The sequence below is a fragment of the Aptenodytes patagonicus genome, chromosome 9 (genome assembly GCF_965638725.1).
Source record: "Aptenodytes patagonicus chromosome 9, bAptPat1.pri.cur, whole genome shotgun sequence".
In the NCBI taxonomy this organism is placed as follows: Eukaryota; Metazoa; Chordata; class Aves; order Sphenisciformes; family Spheniscidae; genus Aptenodytes; species Aptenodytes patagonicus.
The window spans coordinates 592,156-616,786 of record NC_134957.1 but is presented as its reverse complement, the minus strand read 5'-3'; the positions used below and the strand labels follow the sequence as shown (position 1 = coordinate 616,786).

Here is a 24,631-nt window from a genome sequence, read left to right as displayed (position 1 = left end):
TTTCAAGGCAGAGCAGAAAAAGCAGGAATTGTCCACTTGCATCAAGCACAGAGCTGGAAGGAGTGCCTGTGAGTGTGTCACTAATGGGGATCCTGTAAGCGGGAGAGGCGGCACAGGGCCATGGATGTTCGTCCTGGGATGCTGCCGGGATGGGGTTGGAGATGTGGCACGGCCCCTGTGGGCAGACTTCAGCAGGACAAAGATCAAGTGATGTTCCAAGCATGTCCGGGAGGAAGAGGAGGCAGAACTGGAGACCCCACTCCATTCTGACAGCCCCCCCACCTAATCCTGAAAATTTTGGCATCAGCATTGCTGGTCCCCAGGTTGGCTCCATGCCAGAGCTGCATCCCAGGGTGCAAGGGGGCAGGGGTGGGATGCTGGTGACTGGCACAAGCCCCGCTGCTCCATGCAGGCTGCAGCATCGGTGTCTCCTCCTGGAGCAGCCAGCAAGGGGAGGTTTGCTCCGCCAAGGACCACCCCCTCTTCCCCCAGCTCACCGCCTGCCTCAGAGTCTCTTGGAGGAGACGCGGCGGCGAGGGAGGTCCTCGGCGGCTCCCACTCTCCCGCTCCATCTGTTCAGTGCTCTGTGCTGCTGCACCGAGCACCTCGGCTGATGAGCACCGGCCTCCCCTCCAGCCATTCAGCCCTCTGCCCCCTGAGCTGGGCACCCTGGGGCACGACAGATGCTGTAAGGGCTCCTGTGCCCTGGGCAGCCGTGGCTTGGGGGGAACTACTTCGGGAGGGCCAGCAGCAAACAGTTGCCCATGGGGGAAAGACGCGGTGTTTGATTTTCCGCAGGGTAACTCCGGCCTCGGCTTCAGCATAGCAGGAGGAATTGATAATCCCCACATTCCAGATGACCCAGGTATCTTCATCACCAAAATCATCCCCGGGGGAGCAGCAGCCATGGACGGACGTCTGGGGTGAGTGTACAGGGCCAGGGGAGCAGCCCCATGAGGGTGTCACCCAGGATCTCCCCAGGGTCCCTCTAGGCAGCTCCTGTCCTGGTCCCCAGCCCCCCCGGTCCCTTCCCCATTGCCAAGTCCCTTCAGTACAGGGATGCCCATGGTCCCCTGCCACCAGCCTCCTGTCTGCAGCCACCTCTCCTCCCCTCCCTGCGCCAGGCTCTGGCTCCCATCCTTCCCCCTGCAGCCTGCAGCAGGATCCAGCCTTTCCCCTCATTTCCCATCTCTAGCAGGGTCGCACCATGGGGACCAGCCCCCACTGCCTCCCACTTTGGGAGGGACCCCCCTCTCACCCTGGCAGGGCAGAATCTGGCCAGCTTGAGCAGCTCTCCTTTGCACAAGGGTCTACATGTCCGGAGGAGGGTGGCAGAGGTGTCCAGAGGAGGGTGGCACGGGCTGGCAGTTCCTCAGGGTAGCTCAGAGCCACCCTGTGCCTGCAGGGTGAACGACTGTGTGCTGCGAGTAAATGACGTGGACGTCTCCGAGGTGGTGCACAGCAAAGCCGTGGAGGCCCTGAAGGAAGCGGGCCCTGTGGTACGGCTCGTGGTGCGCCGCCGGCAGCCCCCGCCAGAGACCATCATGGAGGTCAACCTGATGAAGGGCCCCAAAGGTGAACCCCTCACTCTGCTTGCAGGACCAGGGAGCCCCGCTGCCCCACAGGATGGTGTGGAGTGACCCCTCGGTGTGAGATGCCACAGGGTGCAAAGCAGCATCACGGGGGACGTGAGATGCAAGGTGGCACCGCCACGGTGCAGGATGCCACAGGGTAGCCCAGCAGCATGGGATGCTATGGGGCATGGGGTGTAGGACAGCCCCACGGTGCAGTGCACAGTGGCTGGGCTATCCCCGCACAGCAGTGGGGTGGCCCATTGCCTGCCAGGTTTGGGGCAGGGTGGGAAGCCCAGTGAGGCAGAGGGGCCGTGTGGCCAGCCCGGGGCTCTGCCCATCCATCTGTCCCTCACCCCTCACCTGCCCTCTCACTCCCCCTCAGGCCTGGGGTTCAGCATCGCAGGGGGCATCGGAAACCAGCACATCCCCGGGGACAACAGCATCTACATCACCAAGATCATCGAGGGAGGCGCTGCCCAGAAGGATGGGCGCCTGCAGATCGGGGACCGGCTGCTTGCGGTAAGCCCCATGCCCGCAGCTGGCTGCGAGGCGAAGCCGGGCAGTCTCTGCTGTAGGTGCCAATCCTGAACCGCAGCATCAGTCCTGCCGGCAGCCCCGTGCCCCTTCCCTGGGGTCCCTGCTGGGATGGTGCTGTGGGAGGCGCAGCACCAGCTGCAGGCAGGAGGGCCAAACCTGTGGAGATGGGACCCTGTCTCCAGAGCTACTGCGGCACCTACCCTGCGGGAAACCACTCCGCTCCTGCAGGGCTACATCGGCCCCTGCCCTCCTGCCTGTGGCTGTGTCACCCAGCCCCTTTCCTCCGGCAGGTGAATAACACGAACCTGCAGGACGTGCGGCACGAGGAGGCAGTGGCTGCCCTGAAGAACACCTCCGACATGGTGTACCTGAAAGTGGCCAAGCCCGGCAACATCCACCTCAACGACATGTACGCGCCCCCCGACTATGCCAGCAGTACGTACGCCGCTGGCCGCTAGCGCAGCAGCCTGGGCACCACAGGGCTAGGGAGGACAGAGCGTGCTGGGGCGGCGGGCAATGCTGGGCTGGTCTCCACGTCCATGTTGCAGATGGATTTCTGCTCCTGATGCCCTTCTCCTCCCTTGCAGCCTTCTCAGCCTTGGCTGACAACCACATAAGCCATAACTCCAGTCTGGGCTACCTGGGCAGCGTTGAGAGCAAGCCTGCCTACCCCGTCCCTCCCCAGGTGACTCCGTCCCGGTACTCGCCCATCCCTCGGCACATGATCGGGGATGAGGACTTCACCAGGTGAGCACTAGGCATACGCGTCCCTAATCCCTGCTCCTTCTCCTTCCCTCTTTTTCCCTCCCTGGCTACTTGACCTCATCCCTGCTGCCGGTGCAGAGCCTCGGCCGAAAGCCCGTTTGTGGGTGCGTGGTGCAAAGCTTGGGGCCCCCGCAGTGAGCTCCGTGCTCACCCCCCCGAGATCAGCCCTGCTGTGTTACTCCCCAGCTCGCTGCATCCCCCCCTTCCCTGTTCCCCCTCCTGCTCCTCCCCAAGCCTTACATGTCTGCATTTCAGCTTCGTTCCCTTACTTGTTTTACAATACCTGGAATACAAGGTGTTCCCTGCCCTTACGGTGCCATCCGGTGCCGGCAGTGCCACAGGCTCCCAGGCTGCAAGCAGGCTGTCCCCAAGCAGAGCTGTGCTGGGGGTGAGGGGCCGGGGGGGCACAGCTCTGGGTACAAGTAGGGCTCCTCCTCCCGTGCTCCCCGAGCCCAGCATCCCAAACCACCTGCACCCAGGTGCCATTTCACCGGCTGCCAGCCCCGGGCTTAGCCTCCTGCACAGGTTTGTTTCCTGAACCCAGGAAATAAAGAGGTGCACAAAGGAGACACTGCTCTGAGACTAAAGGCAGTGTAAAACTTTCTCCAAAGCCTCATGCTGAGGACAAGAGAGCAAGACCTGGCTGATCCCGCTCTGCTTGCCCAGGCTCACAGCTTTACCTCTGCTTCCAACAGCCTCGGGGCCAGTGCTGAGCCTGCTCTGGGTTTGGTATCCCCAGGGCCAGGGCTGTAGGGCTCAGGCTGTATTCTTAGGACTGACACTCGGGTTAGGCTTAGGGCTGGCTCTGCAGTTAGGAGCGAGGTTGCAGGCTGGTTTCAGGGTTGCGTTTGCAGTGGAAGATGCTGTAGCCTCGGCTGGGATTGTCCCGTTCTGCGGGGTGCTGGTGGATGCCAGAACGGGAGACCCTGACTTGCCATCTAGCATCAGGTCCACTGTCCTCCCAGAGAGTGGCTGCACTCACCTTCATCAGGGGGATTTCTCGCTGCTTGGTGCTCGTCTGCAGCTGGGTGCCTCTGTGCTCCGTGACCGGTGCAGCACTGGCCTCCGCCCATGCCCCATCTCTCCCACCTGGTCTCGGCACCAATGATGCTGGTTCTACAGCCTGTTCCTGGTGCCGCGTCCTCGCTGGGTGTAGCAACTCTTGTGCTGTCAGGGCACTGGGGGATGATGCCACACCTAGGAGCAGTGCTTTCTGCCATTACGTTGCACCACAGAAGGGACTGAGTCCCAGCACTCGGAAAACGCACCATCTGTCTCTTGCCAGGGACCCCGGTCCCACCAGGGTGTCCCTTCCTACATGCATCGATGTCCTTATTTGCAGCCAGAGAGCGGAGGGAGCAGCCCAGCCCGGGCTGGACACGGCCCAGTGGCAATGGCACAGCAATGGCTCAGCAGTGGCTCAGCAGCGGCTTGGCAGTGGCCCTGGTGCAGCACGTGCCAGTGGCCGCTAGAGGATGGTGCTGCTTTGCGGAGGGCCCCGCTGCAGACAGGCTGGCACTGCTTGGCCACTGTCCCCAGCCACAGCCCCCTGCTCCCCGCCAGATTCGCAGCCTGCGGTGGGCTCAGCACCTCCCTCATCCATCCCAGGGCAGTGTTGAAAAACTCATGTGCATCACTGCGGGTCTGTTGGCTCGTGCATCACCACGATTGTGCACTGGGACCAGTGTGGTCCAAATGCATCTTACTGGTGTGGGGAAAGGCAGCGACTCCCCTGAAAAAGCAGCTGTCTCCCAGGAGGCTCCTGCCAGCCATTCCCCAGGAGAAGCAGAGGTCCTGGCCTGGATCCAGTATCAAGCCCCTTCCCCTCCCATGGGCACAAGTACTGCTGTAGATGCAGATGTGGCTCCAGTGACACTCGTGTCCTGCAGCACCCGGGGCCAGGGACCAGAGCATCTGTTTTCCAATGAGCTCCACCACTGCAACCCAGACCCGGCACAGCCCCACAGGATTCCCGCAGTCACTCTGTGCCGAGGTCCCAGTGTTAATGCTGCAACATCCAGCGTGGTATCTGCCTGCAGGATCCATGTCCTGCCTCCCGGGATGAGGATGGAAGCAGAGAGTGCGTGTCATGACAGACCTGAGATGTACCTGTCTGGAGCTTCATTTCCTCTTCTTGGTTCCTGTAGTGTCTCTCTACCTTCCACCAAACCGCCTGGTCCTCATGGGTGCTGGTGATGCTTCCCACCAGGCCAAGTTGGGGTGGTGGTTCCTGCACTCTGCTTGGGCAGCAGCAAAACCCAAGGGGCAGAGCAAGTTCATCAGCTGGTTGGAGGCAGGGTTTGCAGACCCAGAAATCTGACCTATTTCTTCCCCTGGGAGAGCTCTAGCCGCAGGCATAGCTTTGCTGCAGAGGGACTGATGCCTGCATCCCAGCCCCATGCTACAGTCCAGCCGAGTCCTGAGCCCCACTTAGCTCAGAGCTCGAATGCATCCAAAGGCCATAAGGATAAAGCAGGTATTTTCTGGAGGTCACAAGGTAGATTCAGCCTCTGCCCCATCAGAAATGCGTAGCTGGAGTTACAACTCTGCCGTACCTCTGCATTTGAAGGCAAGGGGCTGTGGTGATGCATGGTGTGTGTGGAGCTGCAGGCATGGGGAGCCGGGCTGCGAATTTGCCCTCACTTGGGTGCTCCCCCCCAGTCGGGGCAGTGCTGTCCATGCCTGCAGGGGCAGGAAGGAGTTAAGTCTGTAGGGTCTAACAGAGCGAAGGCTGCATCCTTTCAGCACTTCCATAAAAAACCCTGTGTGTGGGTCTGGGAAGCCACCGGCCCTGCAGCCAGCGAGAGGCAGAGACAGGCAGCACGGGGCGGCCGTGGCGCAGAGCATTCAGAACATTCCTGCCCCTCATGCCTCCTGGCCAGTGCCACCAGCAGAGCCTGCCACGCCGCAATGTTCACCGTCAATGTCTCGTCGTCCATGTCCTACAGGGGACAGCCATCCCTGTCCCCTTCCAGGCAGCAGCAAGGCCACAGGAGCAAGTGTGACCAGAGGTAGGGGACTGGGGTGCTGCAGTGCCTCATGGGAGGTGTGGGGATGGGGAGAGGAGTGGCTGGGAGAGCCAGGAGGGTCAGGCTGTGCTGAGCCCGGGGCCTGGGCAGGGCAGGAGCCCACCAAGACCTTCTCGGATGTCCCACACTTCTGTCTGTCCATCTCCTGCTCCTATTGCTCCTTATAAGGTGGTTGCCTGGAGCTAAGTGACATTCAGTGCATCAGGACTCCCCCATGGGGAAGGATGGTGGAAGACTTTTCCTGGGGCGCTGGCACGTGTCCCTGGAGGTAAATCCTGCTGCCTGCATCTGTGAAAGCACCAAAACCTTCCCCCATTCACCCAGGTGACAGCAGTGATGCTCCAGCCTGGCCCAGGGGGCTGAAAAAGATGTTTTCTTGCAAGAGTGGCCTGGGAGCACACTACCAGGCTTCAGGGCTTCATGCTGTCTGCTCAGCCAAACTTTATTCCTCTGGGTCCCTGCTCTGCTCATGCCACCTGAGCCCCACTCCTTCCCCGGCTGTCACCGGCAACCGGGGGGGCCAGCTGGGCCAGCCCCCCCAGTGCCCCAGGGTCCCCTTAGCACAACTGCCAGCACTTTAGGGTCCACTGTGGGTGCCCTCGGCCAGTGCCATGCCTGGGGCTCCAGCATCTCTCCTACTGTGTCCCAGAGATCTCCCTCTGCTCCCTGGCAGGCATGGGGTTGATCAGGCTGCTGAGCTCACTGGCAGGTCCTCAGTCCTTGCGGTACCCTCCAGAGTGCCCAGGATCCAGCTGGTCACCGCAGTGGATGCACTGATGGTCCTCAGTGTCATGCTGGCTGACAATCACTGCCAGCCTATGCTAATTGTCTGGCGTCATTTATTCCTTCTTATTTTAATCCAGTGCTTAAGCTGGGAGCTGCCGTTGTTCCCATCAGACTTTGGGTTTTTTTCCCAGATGAAAATTGACACAGGATTTTTGCGATGCCAGGCAGTCTTTCTGCCTTTGCCTGCCTATTGTTGGAGCTGCGAAAGAATTAAGTCATCATCAAAAAATTTAGGACTTCTCTTGAGCCGCACAGGGCCTGTGGCATGGGGGTGCGTGGGGTTGCAGGCACGCTTGCCGTGCTGCACGGGTGCTGAGGGGCTTGATCCCCCTCTCCTGGCACGGCTGCGCCATCCTCGATGCCCAGGCTCGCAGCATCCAATGCCGCCTCGCAGACCGATGTTTCTGTGCATGATTTCACAGCAGATGCTCTGTCTCCGTCTGTGCTCTGTCTCATGTCACTTGTGCAACTGCCCACACCTCTCCCAGTTTATCAGCCTCCTTGGTGCCGAGGGCTGTCACGGCAGGTCGCACTCAGGGTGACTCAGCCCCACCAGTGTGCTGGAAAGCCCGGGCACGGCTGACCCTGTCACCAGGTTCGCTGCTCCTCACCCTGTTGTCTCCCTGTCCTGTGTCTGTCCTTCCAGGGAGCCCCGGAAAATCATCCTGCACAAAGGCTCCACCGGCCTGGGCTTCAACATTGTTGGGGGGGAAGATGGCGAGGGGATCTTCGTGTCCTTCATCCTGGCTGGAGGCCCTGCCGACCTCAGCGGGGAGCTGCGGAGGGGAGACCGCATCCTCTCGGTGAGTCGGCGGGGCCACCCACTGCCCCTCCACGGCCTCCCACAGCCCCAGGCGGGTGTCTGCAGGACACCTGTCCCCTGCCACCCGGGACACGGTTCGGCAGGGTCCATCCCCAGTGCCGGCATGGACCTGGCCCCTGGGTGTGTAGAATCAGAGCAGCAGCCTGCCCGGGATCTGTCCTGCGGTGGAGCAGGGGCTGGCCGGGTCCTTGCCCGCCTGCCGGCGGAGGGCACCCCCGATGCCCAGGCCGGCCGGGGGCGGGTACCGGGGATGCCAGTACTAGAGATGCCGGTACTGGGCGTGGTACTGGTGGCACAGGGGCTGGGTGACGAGGCACTGAGAGTGTGGGCACCGCGGGTACCGGTACAGGGGCGGGGGCGGCGGTGCCGAGGGTCGGCGCGCAGGGCAGACCCGGTCGGTGCGAGCCCCGGTCGGTCCGGTCCAGCGGAGCCGCTCTGTCCCGGCAGGTGAACGGCGTGAACCTCCGCAACGCCACCCACGAGCAGGCGGCGGCGGCGCTGAAGCGGGCGGGGCAGACAGTGACCATCATCGCGCAGTACAGGCCCGAAGGTACCGCCACCGGGAACCGGGAGACGGGGCGTCGCATGCAGATGAGGGGGGCGGGGCGTCGGCCGGCGCGCGGATCAGGCGGGCCGGGAGGCCGGGGCGGGGGGCGGCCGGCGAGGCGCCGATTGGCGCGGGGCGGGGCCCGGGGGGAGGTGCAGGCGCCGATTGGTCGGCGCTGCGGGGGGGGCGGGGCGGCGGTGTCCCGCCGGCCGTGCCTGCGCGGCTTTGTGTGCGGGCCGGGCGGCTGCGGGGCTGCTGCCGGGGGCGCCGCCGCCCCCCACCGGCCTGCAGGTGAGCGGGGCTCCGCCGACCTCGCCCGCGCGTCCCCGGCCCTGCGGCTGGCCCGGCGACACGGGCCGGGCCGCCCCCTCCGGGCCTGGGCCGGCGGGGGGCCTCGCCGGGAGGGGGTCGTCTCCGGGGTGGGGGTGGTGTCTGTTTGCCGGAGGGCGTCGCCGCGAGGCCCCGCTCCTTGGGGTCCCGCTCCGTAGGGTTCCGCGGGCCTTTCTGGAGGGCCCGGGACCGAGGGGGTGCTCCGGCGGGGCTCACGGGTGCGGCGGCCGCCCCTCGTCCTGGGGGGGCGGCTCCCTTCCCCCCCAGCGCGGTGGGCTCCGGGGACCACCCTGCGACTACCGGGCCGGCGGGGCTGGAACCGGGGCCTCGGTGCTCGTGGGGGCTCGTCCCCGACTCTGAGCATCCCGCCTGCTGTGCTACCCCAACGACTGCCTCTCATTAGCGCTGGCCTTTAATTTCCCTCGGCAAAGGTGTCGGGGGCTGGTGGTCCCGCGTGGGGTGGCTGGGTCCTGCGTGGGGCAGCCAGTGGCAGGCCGCTGCGGGAAGGGAGCTGGCAGCTGCCTACCGAAACCCTCCCCGGCTGGCAGGGCTGAAGCGTCACCTGTGGGCTGGAAGGGCGAGCGCTGGGGAGGGCATCCCGCCGGCAGGCGAGGGGCCGGGAGCTGCTCCTGGGGCTGCTGCCGTGCTGTTACCATGTCCCGAGCGGCACCGTGCCAGTGCCAGGATGCAGCAATTCACTTCCCCTGATGAAGGTGTCTCTCCTGGGCCCTGCTGGTTTTCTCCCCCAGCGGCTCTGGGTCCTCTCTGCTGAGGCCAGCGTGCTGCCGCTCGCCTGCCCTTTGCCTTGTGCCTCCTCGGTGGCATAGCTGGGCAGTGCCCTGGGGGTCCTTGTCCCTGCTGTTCCTCCTCCGTCCCATGGCAGAGGCCATTGGGGCACAGAGCCGTTAGTGCCACTCAGGGGTGTGCTGTGGGTGTGGGGTTTGTTTGTTTTGGCTTTTTTTTTTTTTTCTTTCTTTCTTTCCAGGAAGCACTTAATGTTCTTGTATTTCTGGCTCCCTTTGCCACTTGAGATTTGGCAAAGACACCAACCAAGAGTGGTTCCTAAATGTCAAGCAGGACAAAATGTTTTGAAACCCCTTTAGACCGAGGCTGAAATGTCAGTGCTTTGTACCCGGTGGCTTTCCAGGTCCGCGATGGCTCCTGGCACGTGCAGGCAGCAGCACCCGGCACACTGGCTGCAGCTGTCCTGGGAGGCAGCATTGCTGCTGTGAAACATAGACTGTTGTATCTTGGGAGTTGACCTCAGCGCGCTGGAAGGCCTGGGAGCCAAGGAGAAAGGTCTCCCTGGCATGAGCCCCAGGTGCAGGTGAGGCTCACCTCACCTCACACATGCCCCTCGAGGGCATGTGTGCTCCCAAATATTTGCCTTTTCTATGTGCATCATGGCTGTGGAAAGAGCCAGAGAGGTGGACTGTAGGATGCCTAAAGGAGGAGATGCTAGTGGAAAGGGGCTTTGAGAAGTTCCTTCCTGCTAGCAGAGGATGGCACCTGTCTCTCGTATGTGAGCACAGGTAGAGCTTGCCCATGGGGTGCTGAATGAGTGTACGTATGCTCTGCATCTGACCTCACTGGTCCTCTGAGGGAGCAGAAAGGCTGCTTGCGCAGATCTCAGGGGATGAGGTGCCCTCCCTGTGGGGTCCTGCCAGGCACTAGGAGTGGAAAGAAGCAAAGACAAAACCAGGGAAGGATAGAAAGAGGAGCTGCCGTCATGCCTTTCTTCTGAGGACCTGCGCCTGGTGCAGCGCCTCTCACCACTGCTGTGTGCCGTCAAGGAGAAGGAGGAGGCTGCTCCCTGTGATGGTGCCTCTGACCTGTTTGTGAGGTCCCTTCCCTTTGAGCACTTCTTCCCCTGACCTTTGCCTGCCGCTATCACCAGCACTTGGGTTTGGCGATTCCCCCTCCTCACGCCCCATGCAACAAAGCCTTGATATTCCTCACCTGAAAATACAAAAACTCACGTGACTGCATTTCTCTGAGCTGGCCACTCAAAGGGAATTGCCAGGGCCGCAGGGTGATTTTTAAAAGCCTCCAAGCTTTCCCCATGGCTGTGCTCCCCTCTGCTTGCCTGGGCCTGCGACACGTGTGCCCTGTGCAGGGAGGTGTCTGTACTTTAACCACGCAGCTGGAAGGTGTGCAGGGTCAGGGCAATAAAATGCTGGGCTGGAGGGGAATGATGGAGCTGGGGGTAGTTTTTGCAGGTGTCTGGACTGGAGCTTGTGGCCGAGTATCCCAGGGCTCTGCTGATGGCCCAGTGGAGCTGGCCTGGCCCTGGGCAGGCGGGTTTGCGTGCCAGAGAGAGCAGGGCACGCGCACAAGGCTTTATGCATGCTGGAGGATTGCTTTCTGATGCAGCTCCCCTCTCTACCAGCGCCTTCTGCCCTTGCACTGTCTCCTGGTGCCCAGAAATCAACTGCAGACCCGCCGTCTTGTTGGCTTTGCCGGGTATATTTGCAGCTGCACCACACGAGCATGTGCCGGTGCTGGGGATCCTCGGTGCAGGCAGGTAATCCCTGCCTGATCTTAATGGTCTGCGACCTGCACACGCTTGGGCATGCAGGACCGTATCCTGCTCCCGGTGCCGAGCTCACCCCCCGGTGCAGGATCAGGCCCAGCTCCAAGGGCACCCGCACCCTGGGAAGGGAAGAGCAGCAGGAGGGTGGAGTGGTGTTTTTATCGAGTTGCTGAGTGGGAATAGCAAACGTCCTGCCCCTTCTGGCGCATGGCACAGTGCCGCGGTGGCACTCGCAGCAGGAGGCGCCAGGTCACCTGTTGCATATTTTTCAGTCTTGATAAGTGTGTCCTGAACATGTCCGGCACCTGGGTCCTGTGGGAATGCCAGGGAGGTGGGAATCAGCCATGGCTCACCTCCCTGCCATGCCATGGGCAAGCTTCCCGGGCGAGTTTCGGCTGCATGGGAGATCTCCTTCCAGGATGTGGAGGCAAGGTGGCTGTGAGCCAGGGAGCAAAGGCAGGAGCACTGCTTGCTGGGGATTATCTGCTGGTAATTGTCTCAGAGGCTGCTCCAGCATGCAGATAAGGGGGGGCCGGTGGCAGCTGGGAGCATCCTGTGCTTGCTCCCAGGGTAACCTTGCCTCCCCTGCGCTGGGAGGGAGGTGGCAGGTTTGCTTTTGGGGCTGACTGCTCCTCCGGCCTGCGCCCTCCTGCAGTCAGAGCAAGCACAGGTTGGTGGCTCCTTGGGAGACCCTTCCTAGGATGTCATTGCATATGCTCTCTGGGGGTTAAAGCCAGAGCAGCCCTTGTGTCCTTCTTCAGTTTGCTGCATCCAGCCTGGCTTGTGCTTCTTGTTGTGCTGGCAGGCTTTTCCCGGTCCCTCCAAGCAGCATGGCTGCTCCAGCAAAATCTGGAAGGTCCCTTTCCATGGAGTGCCCTGGCTGAGGTGGGGGTGTTTGAGAGCTGTGCCCTTGGGTTGCATGCAGGGGACGCAGGTGCTGGCAGGGTGGTGGCACCCAAAGGTTGCCTTCCCAACATCCCCGCCCTGATGCCAGTGGCGGCTAAACCTGCTTTTGCCCTTTGCTGCCTGCCTGATCCTGGGCAGTGCATCCTCCACACTGGGCTTCTTGTGGAGAAGGGTGTCACGGGAGGGATGCGAGCCCACGTGGCAGGGAGCAGTGGTCCTCCTGGTGCGGGGTATGCAGAGAGTCTGTGCCGCTGGTGGGGTTTGGGATGACTCGGCTGGGGACGGGGGTTGTAGTGCCCAGCTCAGCAGCTTTCCAGGGGAAATAGCCCTTCCGTACCAAAGAGGGTTTACGGAGCAGCTGTACCTGCTTCTGACAGATACTCCTCTGGGATATAAGAGCTCATGGGCATCTGGTGGCAGAATGAGCTGCACCGCAGACACTGTGGCCCACCCTGGTGTGGGGTGAGAGGTGCAGAGCAGGATGAAGCTCACCTCCCTCTGCCGGGAGCTCCGTAAAACCTCGGTGCAGGTTGGTGAGTTCAAAAGTGCTGCTTTGGTGTCAGAATTCAGTTTTCTTATAAAATAAGCCTTACCCATGCCTGGCTGCTTCTGCGTTTCCCTCTGCTAGCAGGAAGGCAGGTGGGGGCAGTGGGTGCCCCTCAGTGTGGGGCAGCCAGGGTCAGCGGGGGTCTAGTGACCTCCGCATTAAGCAGCTGACCCTGCCTGGCATGAGGTACCTCTTGATGTCCCGTGGCAGGGGAAGGGGCTTCATGTGGAGTTTCTGTGTGCTGCTTGGCGATTTTTGTGTGTATCACCTTTTTTTTTTTCCCAGTCTTTAAGTAAAAATGCATCTTTGGCAGCTGGGTGCGGGAGGGGGATGCCCAGGTGGGTCTGGCTGCAGAGTGAAGGGCTGGAGAGTCAGGAAATGCCGAGCTGCAACTGCATAACCCCAGCCCCGCACTCATCTGCACTGAGAGTCGCCTCTCCCCTTGCACGGTGAGGGGCTGGCTCTCAAATGCAGCCCGCAGTGTTCTTAGCAGTGCTAAGCTTAGCATGTGCATTCTCGCTAACCCTGTGTGATGCAGCTCTGCAGGCCAGGCAGCAGCCTGCACAATCCCCCAAACAGCTGGGGCTCCGCTCTACAGCAAGAGCTTGCCTCTGCTGCTGAGCTGCTGTGCTCCGGTTCACAAAGCAAAAACCCAAACCACATCTAAACTGCTGGGTTGTGGAGAAGGCTTTCTAGACAAGTCTTACAGCAGAGATGAGACTGGTCTCCTCTTGCTGGGCCATGGGGATGTAACTGCCGAGTGTGCCCAGGGGACAAAATCAATGGTACTGGGTGAGAACTGCCAGGGTGGGCTGTGGCAGTGCCAGCAGCTTTCCTGGTGCTGCAGTTGCTTGCTGCCTGGCAAACATTCCCCGGTCAGCCCTGGGTAAGCAGGGCTGGAGCCTCCGCCCTCTGCTTGCTGGCCCGACCTTTACACCCGGCTGAAGGTCGAGCTGGCACGGTGGCAGGCACCGGGGTGGTGGCTGCTCCCGTCCAGCCACTCAGCAGGGAGGTGGCGGTGGCGGCTTCTGGAGGGTCCCCCGGCTCCTCCTGTGGGTTTCTGCTGCCGAGATGTATGAGCGAAAGGTGAATTCCTCCTCTCCGCTCCCCTTCCATGGGCGGGGACCATGCTTTGCCTCCCCTTTCCCCATGCCTCCTGGGGAGAGGGGCTCTGCTGCCAGCAGAGCGGTGGGTGGGGACCCCCCGATAGCTGCAGTCGTGCCTTGCTGCTCCAGCTGGTGAGTGACCATCGCCTGGAGGGGCTCTCTTTCTCTGCACATTTTGAACTGCTCTGTAGGTCAGTGGCTTGCTGAGCCCTGCCCAGCCGTTCCCTCGCTGAGCTGCAGCTCAGTAGTAGTGGAGGTCTCAGCAGCCCTTTCCCAAGCTGCCTGTGCGAGGGTTTGGGGTGAGTTTGGGAGCAGCCAGTGCCCTGCCTGTTCCGGATGCCCTGCCTGGACTCCCGCAGGGTGCTGCAGCCTCTTCGGCTTCGTCCTCCCTCGTGTGTGGGGACAGACGTGCTCATGGGCAAGATGCCCCACGGACAGGCAGTCACTGCCTCTCTCGGCGCTTACCAGTTGCGCCCTGCTCGGTGCTGGGTGGTGGCTTGGGGGCAGTTCCTGCCTGCACTGACCACCTCTCTCCCCGCAGAGTACAGCCGCTTCGAGTCAAAGATCCACGATCTGAGAGAGCAGATGATGAACAGCAGCATGAGCTCCGGCTCCGGCTCGCTCCGGACAAGCGAGAAGAGATCGCTCTATGTCCGGTAAGGCTCAGCCCCCCCTGCCTGTCCTCTTGCTCCAGGCATCTGGAGGCGGGTGGGATGGGTATATTCCCACAATGCAGGATGCAGGGTGGGATGGTTCAGCCTGGGCTGTGCAGCACCTCTGTGGACGGGTATTTCGGAGGCCAGGGAAGTGAGTGTGAGAGATGCATCATGAAGCCCAGAGGGTGCAGCAGGGAGAGGGGTGCTTTTGAACTGGTTTGCTGAGGTTGGGTGCTCTGCACTCAAGTGCCTCTTCCAAGGGCTGCTCTGCTTTGGAAAGCACTGGTGTCTCTACAGAGCCCTGGGCGGCTGCTGGCCAGGCTGACCCACTGGGGACCACTGGGAAACAGGGAAATGCAAGGCATCCAGCGCCGCTTCCGCTCAGGGCAGCGTTCAGGGCGCTCTCCTCGAACCACTCCCTGCTAACAGGCTTCTCCCCGTCTCCTCTCGCCATTCCTGTGGCAGGATCTGGCTGGAGGGGAGATGAGCTCTTAGGAGGATTATTGCTCTGAGCCCTCGATGTGCTTTTGGTCCGGAGCCAGGCACGGGACAGGCAGGGGTTAAGCAGCCGTGCAGCTCTAACTGCTGCAAGTCCTGTGCCGCCAGGGCAGCCCCTGCTCGCTGCCTGCCTCCTGCCACCTCCTGCCTGCCACAGTGCGAGTGGGGTGACAGCTAATGAGTAATATTAACTTGGTAATTAAAATAATCCTGTAGATTCTCGCCCTGCACAGCCTGTTGCAGGTGGGGGCTGGCAGGAGCAGGGGATGCTGCTTCTTCCCTGTGGGAAGGATGACAAGGGCCAAGGCTGCATCAGCCTCAGCCTGCATCTCCCACTGCATGGCTGCTCCATGCAGAGGGGCTTCAAGCTGTTGCTGGACCCGGTGCAAGCCTGGCCTGGCAGGAGGGGAGAGCTGCAGCTCTGGGTTCCTGCAATTCACACCTTCCTGTGAGGCTCTGCAGGCATCTTGCTTGATTTAGCATCTTGGGGCTCTGTGCTGGGGGTGTGCAATGAGGTGGGTGCCTTTCTCTTCTTCTTGCTAGTCCTGCCCTTGCTCCCCTGCTGTCCCATGGATACCCTTGTGGGTGGAGCAGGGTTTAAGCTGGATCCAGCTTGTGTTGAGCCTGTGAGTCTCCTGTTCCCTGCCTGGATAGGTGCTGCACATATTGGGGTATGCCTGTGAGCCAGAGAGCTCCCCGCTGCCTCCAGGCTGCTTGTAGTATCTTGTATCTCTTGATGCATCCCTCCACGTGGCTTTGGTGGCCTCTGCAGCACTGTGTCCCCTCACATACACCCAGGTGGCTTCAGAAGGCAGGTGGGCAGTGCCTTGCTGAGAGGGTGATCCCAGGGGAGAGCTTTTCCCCCAGCATGGCCCTTCCCAACCCTCCCTGGCTGTGGTGGCCACACATCCCGCAAACATGCTTGTGAGAGCCACCAGGTACCTGGGCTGCCCCAACCCTTCTGGGCGGGGTAGTTTCGAGCACAGTTTACCCGAAACCAGCTGAGCTGCTGCGCTGTGGACAGGACATCAATTACAGGACTTGCTACCCAACTGCTTGAGTCAGCCCTGTGAGGCTGTATTGCACCCCGCGTGCTGTTGATGGGGCTGGAGCTGGGCATCTGAGTGCCTGCCGGAGCCGATTTGGGGGTGCCAGCGCTCACCACGTGTTTCAGAGCTGCAGCTGTGCAGCAGGGTCAGGGGCGAGGCAGGTTTGCATGCTGCCTGCCTGCGCTGCCGCAGGGCAAAGTCTGCCGGCACTGGGGCCGTGCCAGGCGGGCATGGGGGTCAGGCAGGCGTTGTGCCTGGGCACCAGAAGGAGGCCGTGCCAAGTCCCTGGCACTGCTCCCCTGCCCTCCAGCCAAACCATCTGCTCTCCTGGCTGCTTGTGCTGCAAGCCAGCCCAGGGGCAGAGCAGAGCACCCGTGCTGCCATCTGGCCCCTGCACCCTGTGCGCCCCAGGGAGCACCCAGCCACAATGGGTCCTGGGTGCCAACACAGCTAGGGACTGGTCTCCAGGAGCATCACGCCTTGGGGAAGCAAATGCCTCATGCCTCTGCTTCGCAGGTGTCTGGCCCTTGCACAAATCTTGCTGTGCCTGCCCTGGGATGCCAGTGGCTGCTGTGGGAGGAGGCAGGGAGGTGCGGGGCCAGTGCTGCTCTGCAGGGCAGGGTGCGGGGTGTGGGCAGGGCTCCCCGCAGCCCGCCTGGGTTCAGGAACCGGCCTGACCAGTTCCCCAGGGCCTTGGCTCATGCTTCGCTCCTGACAGCGCTGACCTCACAGGGGCCTGCCGGCCATGCACAGCCTTATCTTTTGGCCAGGAGCTGCCTGCGAGGTTTGCTTGCCTCCGGCCAAAGCACCCTGTGGTGCTTTGCTGCCGGCTCCAGCATGCTGGGGGCTGCGCTTGGGTGCAGAGGGACCAAGCACGAGAGCTGCCCCAGCCCTGAGCAAACTGAGAAAGGGGGAGCAACCCGGTGGCTGGATGTACCTGGATGCATAGGGTTGCATCGGGTCTCGTCCCAAAGAGCCCTCCCTGAGCCATGGGGCAGCCCCTCTTCTCCTCTTCCCCATTCGAGACTGGCTGCCTTGACCCAGTCCCAAATGACCTGAAAGGTTTCATCGCCCAGCGCTCCCATGGCAGCGCTGGAGCAGGGATCTGGCTGAAGAAGTGCCCTCCCAGCTCTGCTGCTCCATGGGGACCTGCCACATGGTCTCTTGTGGCCCTCCCATTTGCACCATGTGCTTTCAGACCCCCTTAGGAGTCCCTGCAGTGGAAGGGGGTAATGAGCAGGGCAGAGGGTGTCTCTCCTGGTTGAGGAAGGCTTGTTAGTGCCAGGGTTAAACCAGCAGCCAGCCAGTGTTTGCGGTGCTGGGCTCGTGTTGGGCTGGGGGGTGAGCGGGGCTGATATCCCAGGAGTGAACACAGGGGTTGTGCTGCCAGCAGTGGTGCTTTTAGTGACTGTTCCCTTGGTTTGGTTTGTTGCAAAGTGGATATATCAAAGCAGGCGCGGTTTGAGATCTGACATTAGTAGAACGAGTTGCATGTGAAGCCGCTGAGAGCAGCTTGTGGGTATGGGCTGCAGTGCTGTGTGCGCTTGAAGGGTGTTAGTGCTCCTCTAGTTTAAAAAAAAAAAAAAACACCCAAACTTTTCTGTAGCTGGTTAGTTTAATATTGAAGATAATTTTAAACTAAATAAACTGTTCTCAGGGGAAGTATTTAGGAGACTGAAAAGGATCACTTGTGGAAGCAGATATATATACCCTCAGATGCGTTCCTAATTCACAGACTCTGGACTAATGTACCCCTGTACGTAAATAAAGTGCATGCTCAAAGCACCCCGTGGTCTCTGCCTGTGCAACCGCCCACCAGCAGTGGGGTCTGATGTTTCCCATCCCGCTCCTTGGCTCCCCATGGTGGGGAGCAGCCCCGCTCCCCGCTGCCCTCCTGCACGCTGCTGCTTTCTTGAGGCCATGTGAGCTTTGCCTGCTCGCTAACCACAGCCGCCTTCAATGCGTCTGTGGTTTGCGTGGCTCTCACAGCTAAGGTCAAGAGTGAGTTGTTTTGGTCCAGCACTGTTATTCCTGTGTTGCATGCTTTGGGGCTTGTGCTGATCCTGCCAGCGGGAGGGGTGTGCTGGTGGCTGCACAGCACCACTCGCCTCGGCAGAAGGCTTCCCCAAAGTTTGGGTTTAAATCCTTTAAGGTATGAAGGTGGCAGTGCCCCGGAAGGTCGGTAGTGCTGCTGCCCTTGCTGCCTGGCCGTGCTTGGGGAAGGCATCACTCCTCTCTCTGCTCCTCTGCAGAGCCCTGTTTGACTACGACCGGACCCGGGACAGTTGCTTGCCCAGCCAGGGGCTCAGCTTCTCCTATGGGGACATCCTGCATGTCATCAATGCCTCCGACGATGAGTGGTGGCAAGCCAGGCTTGTCACACCCCACGGCGAGAGCGAGCAGATTGGGGTCATCCCCAGCAAGAAAAGGTGAGTGTCCATCAGCAGGAGCTGTCACATGTGGTGTCTCCTAGAGCTCCGCAGCCTCCATGAGCCCTGCAGCCCTCGGGGGTCTGCTCAGGGTGGGATCTCCTTGTGGTCCCAGCCCACCTGCCCCTCCGTGGCTGTGCAGGGTGAAGGGCACCCCGGTTGCAAGCTGGGGCTGCATGCAGGTCTCCCTGGGGAAATGTTCTCCAAAGCTGGGTGAGACTCCAGGTGAGGAGGGGAGCGCTCAGCCCCCTCTGTGGTCCCCGTGGGGATGGAGAGCTGGTGTTAGCCAGTCTGGGGCTCCAAGTGAGAACAGAGTCACAGCAGTGACTATGGGCTGCTCCTTGTGTCCTCTGACAACCTGCCCAGCTCTGCGAACCAGGTCCCATGGGATGGGAAGTCACAGGGAGCAAAAGAGCTGGCTGCCACTGCCTTCAGGTCTGCAGAGCCAGCCACATCTGTCTTCCATCCCTCCCTTCCCGGGAAGGCTGGCTTGTCCCCTCTCCTGCTCCTGCAGACACTGGCCTTGGCCAGACCCCAGGCAGGCAGCTCCACCTCCGTCCCTCTCTGGGAAGGAGCTGCCCTTCACCAACAGGGCCACCACCCGAGGGTGTGCGGAGCTGCCTGGGGAGCCGAGCGGGCGGCGCGGAGGCTGCATGCACGGGACTAGCGGCTCTTTCTCCCCTTTAACTTCTGATCAGGGTGGAAAAGAAGGAGCGAGCACGGTTGAAAACGGTGAAATTCCACGCCAGGACTGGCATGATTGAGTCCAACAGGGTAGGTGCCAAGCTGGGGCTCAGTGGGGTGCCCAGAGCCGGTAGCTAGTGGGGGCAGGATTAGTCCCAGCAGCCAGAGCTCCTGGTGGGGCAGCTGGAGCAATCCCAAAGCAAAGACCAGTGTGACTGGACCTGCCTCAGGCCTGCATCTGCTCGGCACGAATCAGGGGGTAAGCAGAGGAGCCCGGGATGGTGCGAAAGCGCTGGGGAAGGACCCCTGGTTGGAGTGGTGGGGGAGCAGAGCCTGTCCCACCGCGGCCCGTGGCTGGGAGCTGACTGCAGGCAGCTCATGCAGGTGAAGGTAGCTGCCCTCAACCCTCACGCGGAGCACTTAGTGGGCAGATAAGGAAGGGAGAACACCTGGCTACCCCTGCAGAGCTGCTGATTGCCCCGTCAGCTTCCCAGCATCCCTACCACATGTTTTTCTCCACGCTTAATTTTTTTCCTGCATTACAGTTTTCATGTAATCTCCATAATTTCATTTGAGGGTAATTGCCCTGACACAGCTCCTCATTGTCTCCTCATTTTAATTTTTCCCACATGTGTTAAACACCATTGTTTTTTCTGTCCTCCCTTCCATCTCCATGTTCTTCAGTCGATCAAAACGAAACGTAAAAAGAGTTTCCGCCTCTCTCGAAAGTTTCCATTTTACAAGAGCAAAGAGAACCTGGCCCAGGAGAGCAGCGGACAGGAACGTAAGTAGCAGCTGGCCAGAGAGGGCAAGCGTGCAACCCGCAGGTCCCCTGCCTTGGGGGGAGAGATTCGGCACGTTTCCGTAGCCAGGGGTCCTGGCATCTGCCCATGTTTTGGGTCTGTGCTCCACAGTCGTGCCAGCAGCTAGGGAGAAACCAGAGCTTGAAACGAAAGCAACGGCTGCGGGCTGGTGCTCTCTTTCTCTCTCTCTCATGTTCAATGTCTTCATCCTTTCATCCAACTTTACACCCGCCCGACCCCCTGCTCTGCCTCCCCCTGCTCTCCCCCCTCTGCTGTGGGCTCTGCTCCCTCTGCCTGCCAAGGGCTGCTCCCCTCCAAGCGAGGGGCTGGCCACCTCCTGCAGAGCTTCTTCTGTCCCCGTCAGGGCTGAGGGACTGGGGAGGTCCCGGCTGCGCTCCCCATCTCCCCTAGAAGTGACTTGCAGCTACGTATTCTCGTCTGAGAGCCCTTCCCATGGGTTAAACCCTGTGGGCATGAGGGAGCCATGCCCTCGCTGGTGGAGGAGCTGCCCACCCACGACTGAGGCACATCTTTGGTAGCTGGCTGCAGACACTGGGGGGGGTCCCCAGCTCTCACCTGGCAGCACCCTGGGGCTCCCAGCAAGGGCAGGGAATTCGGCTTGTTGCCCCAAATCCTGATGTGGGCAGCACTGGAGCTGCTCGCCAAACCCAGCCCCTCCTCCTTCCAGATGGTAAACTGCATCCACTCCTTCAGCAAGCGTCCAGACAGAGAGCCGTGGTCCTTGCACCTCAGGGAAGAGGAGGTGGGCAAGGCAGAGCAGTGTCTCTGCCCTGGTGCCAGTGCAGCGAGCACGTCCCCTCCCCTCCGGTGGCTCTTCTGGGTGTGATGCAGAAGCAGGAGGTTGATGCTGAGCTGTTCTGGGGGCTGCCCGTATCCCTCTGCTGCCTGTGTCAGGCTGGCACCAGCTTCCAGTGAGCTTAGCAGCCAGCGCAAGCCTCTGGCCTGCAGTGAAGGTTAAGTCTGTGTGTCTGGGTGTCTCTCGTAGTGCCTGGACATGGCTGGGCTCCAGTCAGCTCCATGCTGGAGCTGGGGACTCGCTGGGGCGCTGCTCTCAGCGATCCCTGCATTGCCTGCCCCGTGCTGTACGTCACTGCAATGCTCTTCGCCAGCCCATGTCACAGACTTGCAGCCAGCTCCTTCCCCATGCTCTGCCCCTGTCCGTCCCAGCTTGCAGTGGGGTTGTCCTTCCCCCATGTTTCCACAACCCATGCAAGCACTGGGGCATGGGCGGGTAACACATGCAGATGGGGAAAAATGTGCCCCCCTGCCGTGCGTTAGAGGACTGGCTGTGCTGTGCCTGCCCCCCAGAGCAGCCAGGCTGTTCCAGGAGAGTGCAGAGCCTCTGCGCCCTGCCAGTACACCCCATGAGGCATCATGGAGAAACACCACGGCTGTGCTTGCCAGCAGCTCAGGGCTGCAACCGCTCCGTGCCAGCAGATGCTGCCGTGGCTGCCCTGCCCTCCCCAGACCCAGGGTGGCCCTTGGGGGCTCTTTGGCAGAGAGGATGAGCTCGGTGGGGGGGCCAGCCACACAAGGCGAGACGTTGGCAGCGGGCTGATGGTGTCAGCTCTGAAAACATTTAACCTCACTTGCAGTTGCAGCTCTGGGCCGTTCTGCACTCCTGTCACTAATGCTGGTCTGGCTCTGTCTCCCCCATCCCTCTGACTGCCCTCTCCCGCACTCTCTTCTCTCCCCTTTTTCCCCCCTCTCGCTGTCTGTGAAATCAGGACTTCCCTGGGTTAAGTGACGATTATTATGGAGCAAAGAACCTGAGTAAGTTGAATTCCGATGTGCATCGTTCACTTTCCATCGCTGGCATGCCTGGTGGTGCCTGGGGAACAGCTGGGCTCCGGCTGGGGCAGCTGTGCTTCTCTGGGTGCGGGGAAGGAGGAGCCCTGAGGGCGCTGCTCCTCTGCTGGGGAATGCCACGTCTGCTGGCAGAGGCTGCTGGGCTTGAGGAGGTGCTGCTGCTGCACGCGGGAGGGGACAGGGGAGTTTGCTTGGGGGTATTGGCTGTGCCCTAAGCACGTCCAGCTGAGGGCTGCCCGCTGCACCCAGGGTGAGCTGTACCTCTTCATCCTCCTCTTCCTCCTGCTCCTAGCTGGGCTGGCTGCTGGTTTAGCACTCAGAGACTCGGAGCCACTGCCAGTGCGGGTGGGAGGTGGCCGTGACCACAACAGATCCCCTCTTGAGTGGGGCGGGTGACAGCGTTTTGAAGTGTTGCCACATTCCTCTGGGGCACCATGTACCCAGAGCTCAAAACAATGATGGCAGGAGCCCCTCAGCCCTCCCAGCTGGGCGTGAGTCCCCTGCCAAGCTCCACACCCCCCCTGACCAGTGCAGAGTCCAATTGGGAGCAGGCAGCGGCCAGCAAGCCTCTGCGGGGTGGTCGCAGGACTGGGATCAGCCTGAGCAAGCAAAGCCCCAAACTCTGTCCCACCCTGTCACTGTCTTGTCTCTGTGAGTCCCAGCCCCATCCCCAGAGGTAGGCTCCCCCGTCCCTGTGCCGGTGTGGAGCCATGCCCTCCCCTGCCCCCTGTGTGCATGCTGCACCCGCTCCCCCTGCCAGCACCCTCCCCCCCCCCCCCCCCGCACTCCACCTTCCCTCCCTCAGCCTGGGAAGCCCAGCGCCTGCACATGCCTGCCTGCGCCTGCCAGGCAGCCCCCTCCTGGCATCCCCGCCTTCTCCCAGAGTAGCCATGCGTCCCCCTGCATGTCCCTGGTTTCCCAGCAAAGGGTGAGAGATGCTGCCCTGCCCATGCAGCACAGGCTCATCCTTGTGGGTGCTGGGGCGCGGGTTTTTCGGGAGGACGGTGCTGCCCTGCCCTGGGTCAGTAGTGCTGGGTGATAGCTGGGGTGCCCCTGTGCCTTCCTCCCCTGCTCCTTCTGAAGGGGGTCTCTCTGGTTGCTTTGCAGAGGGCGTGACATCAAACACCAGTGACAGCGAGAGCAGTTCCAGTAAGTGTGCGTCTCTCCTGCTCTCTTGCCCCTGTGCACGTGTGTGTGTGTGCGCGCACATTTTGGCACTTCCATTTTGTCTTGTCCCGGTGGTGGTTCTGTTCAGAGGCTGGTCCTTCCTGCTGGTGACACTGAGATGCTGTGGCCAGCTCCCTCGGGGACGGGGCGAGTAGGGGCTGGGAGGCAGGAGTGAGCCTGCCTGCTTCCCTGCTCTCTCCTGGCTGCAGGGCTGTGCTCCAAGGCTGGGTGGTGGGTTCCCAGACCATGGTGGTCCCCCATCTTCGGTGCCTCTTGCGGGAAGCAATGGCCGGAGGCTGGGCCTGTAGCATAGGTGGCTCCTGGAGCCCAAGCCTGTACAAGAGCATGGGGGTCCAGCTGCAGTGAATGCTCCCTTTATCCCTGGCGGGTCTTCTAAATATCTGCAGCACATCCGCTGTCCACCCTGCAGGGAGCACGGTGCATCCCAATGGGCCCCAAGCCTGTAGCGGCAGGGAGGGAAAGAGGAGGCTTGACCTAGAGCTGGGATGTGAATAATTAACGTGGATCAAGGGCTAGTAACTGCATGCCTGTCACACTCCACATCAGCTGGCGGTGTGACAGGGGCAGCCTGGAGGTGTCCCCAGGGCTGTGGGAGGCTGGTGGGGGCAGGAGCGAGCTCCCCACGGGTGTGGAGGGGCTGGAAAGCTGCTGCAAGCACTCACCTGCCTCTCCCTGGCTCTGTTGCAGAAGGACAAGAGGACACCATCCTGTCATATGAGCCAGTGACGCGGCAAGAAAGTAAGTCCTGGCGCTGAGCTGCCCCGTGCCTGCTCTTGCACCTGTGTCCCTGGCACAGCCAGGGTGACTGGTGCGACCTCCTCCCCTCCTCTGATGTACCAGCACAACACCAGGTGAACACGAGTGGAGTTTCTTGTCTGTTGCGTGCAGCAGGGGAGCCAGGTGTGCACGCTGCCTTGCGGGGCTTTCCCTGACCTTGATCACCCCTCTTTAATCAACAGAAAAGACTTGTGACCTGACCTGCAAGACCAAGGGAGAGATCCAGAGCTAAAACTGAGCTGGGCTTTAGTCCCCAGCTGAGGACGGGATTATCCGTCCCTGCCTTGGGCCAGGTCCCTGCTGCAAAGCGACCCCCAACCCTCAGTGTTTAATCCTGCTTGATGCTCAATCCCTACAGACCCTTTTGCAGGCTGAATAGTCCCAGTCTCGGTGGTCTTTCCTTGCCAGAAGCTGGTTCAGACTCTTAGGCTCCCATCACTCCCCCAGCTCCGTGGCACCCTCGCCCAGCTGTCCCAGTTGTCTGGCTCCTGCCCTGAGCGAGGGAGCAGCTTTGCTGATCCATGACCCCAGAGACCTGCAGCATCTTTCCCAGAGCTGCACAGATGGTTTGGGTCAGATGGGAAGGAGATGTTGACAGTGACCAGGAGGAGGTAAACTCACATGGAGGAGGCGCTTTTGGGTGCCCATATGAGCAGTAGCACCCACTGCCAGCAGGGAGAGGGCAGGTTGATGCCAAAAGTGGCAACAGGGTCAGCTGCCCACAGCACAGACAGGTCCTCAGGTTGTGGCTCTTGTTCGCAGTTCACTATGCGAGGCCGGTGATCATCCTGGGCCCAACAAAGGACCGAATTAATGATGACCTCATCTCCGAATTCCCACACAAGTTTGGTTCCTGTGTGCCACGTAAGTCCCAGCTGGCACTTGGTGCTCTCGCTGGAGGAAGGGGAGAGGGGTGGCTCTGCTACTTACAGGGTCTAGCCTGCAGTGTGGGGAGGGGGCGTAGGAGCATGGGAGGGTTTTCTCCCTCTCGGGAGGTTTGGCATGCATCACTCTGGGTTCACTCATGATGCCTGCTCTCCTCCAGACACTACCAGGCCTCGGCGCGAGAACGAGGTGGATGGACAAGACTACCACTTCGTCGTATCCCGTGAACAGATGGAGAAAGACATCCAGGACAACAAGTTCATAGAGGCTGGGCAGTTCAATGACAATCTCTATGGGACGAGCATTCAGTCAGTGCGAGCAGTAGCGGAGAGGGTGAGTGTCGGGTGGC

At 61.2% G+C, this 24,631-nt stretch overlaps 1 protein-coding gene across 11 annotated transcripts in view; it reads left to right on the top strand.

The window, feature by feature from the left end:
* DLG3 (discs large MAGUK scaffold protein 3) overlaps window positions 1-24,631 on the top strand; it is an 80,623-nt gene that overhangs the window by 49,751 nt on the left and 6,241 nt on the right. For 6 of the 11 annotated variants that reach the window (XR_012996059.1, XM_076346852.1, XM_076346851.1 and 3 more), the window contains 15 exons: window positions 799-923; window positions 1,406-1,575; window positions 1,957-2,093; window positions 2,402-2,546; window positions 2,699-2,858; window positions 7,338-7,494; window positions 7,962-8,064; window positions 14,025-14,139; window positions 17,939-18,115; window positions 18,814-18,889; window positions 19,484-19,583; window positions 22,540-22,581; window positions 23,308-23,358; window positions 24,160-24,261; window positions 24,443-24,615. Coding sequence is in view for 10 of the 11 variants with exons in the window: in XM_076346852.1 (XP_076202967.1) it covers window positions 799-923; window positions 1,406-1,575; window positions 1,957-2,093; window positions 2,402-2,546; window positions 2,699-2,858; window positions 7,338-7,494; window positions 7,962-8,064; window positions 14,025-14,139; window positions 17,939-18,115; window positions 18,814-18,889; window positions 19,484-19,583; window positions 22,540-22,581; window positions 23,308-23,358; window positions 24,160-24,261; window positions 24,443-24,615 (1,833 nt within the window). In the remaining variant the exon portion in view is untranslated. Of the gene's footprint in view, window positions 1-798; window positions 924-1,405; window positions 1,576-1,956; window positions 2,094-2,401; window positions 2,547-2,698; window positions 2,859-7,337; window positions 7,495-7,961; window positions 8,065-8,291; window positions 8,353-13,382; window positions 13,464-14,024; window positions 14,140-17,938; window positions 18,116-18,813; window positions 18,890-19,483; window positions 19,584-21,350; window positions 21,397-22,539; window positions 22,582-23,307; window positions 23,359-24,159; window positions 24,262-24,442; window positions 24,616-24,631 lie in introns of those variants that run through there. The other 5 variants (XM_076346853.1, XM_076346858.1, XM_076346856.1 and 2 more) reach the window with 3 other exon arrangements.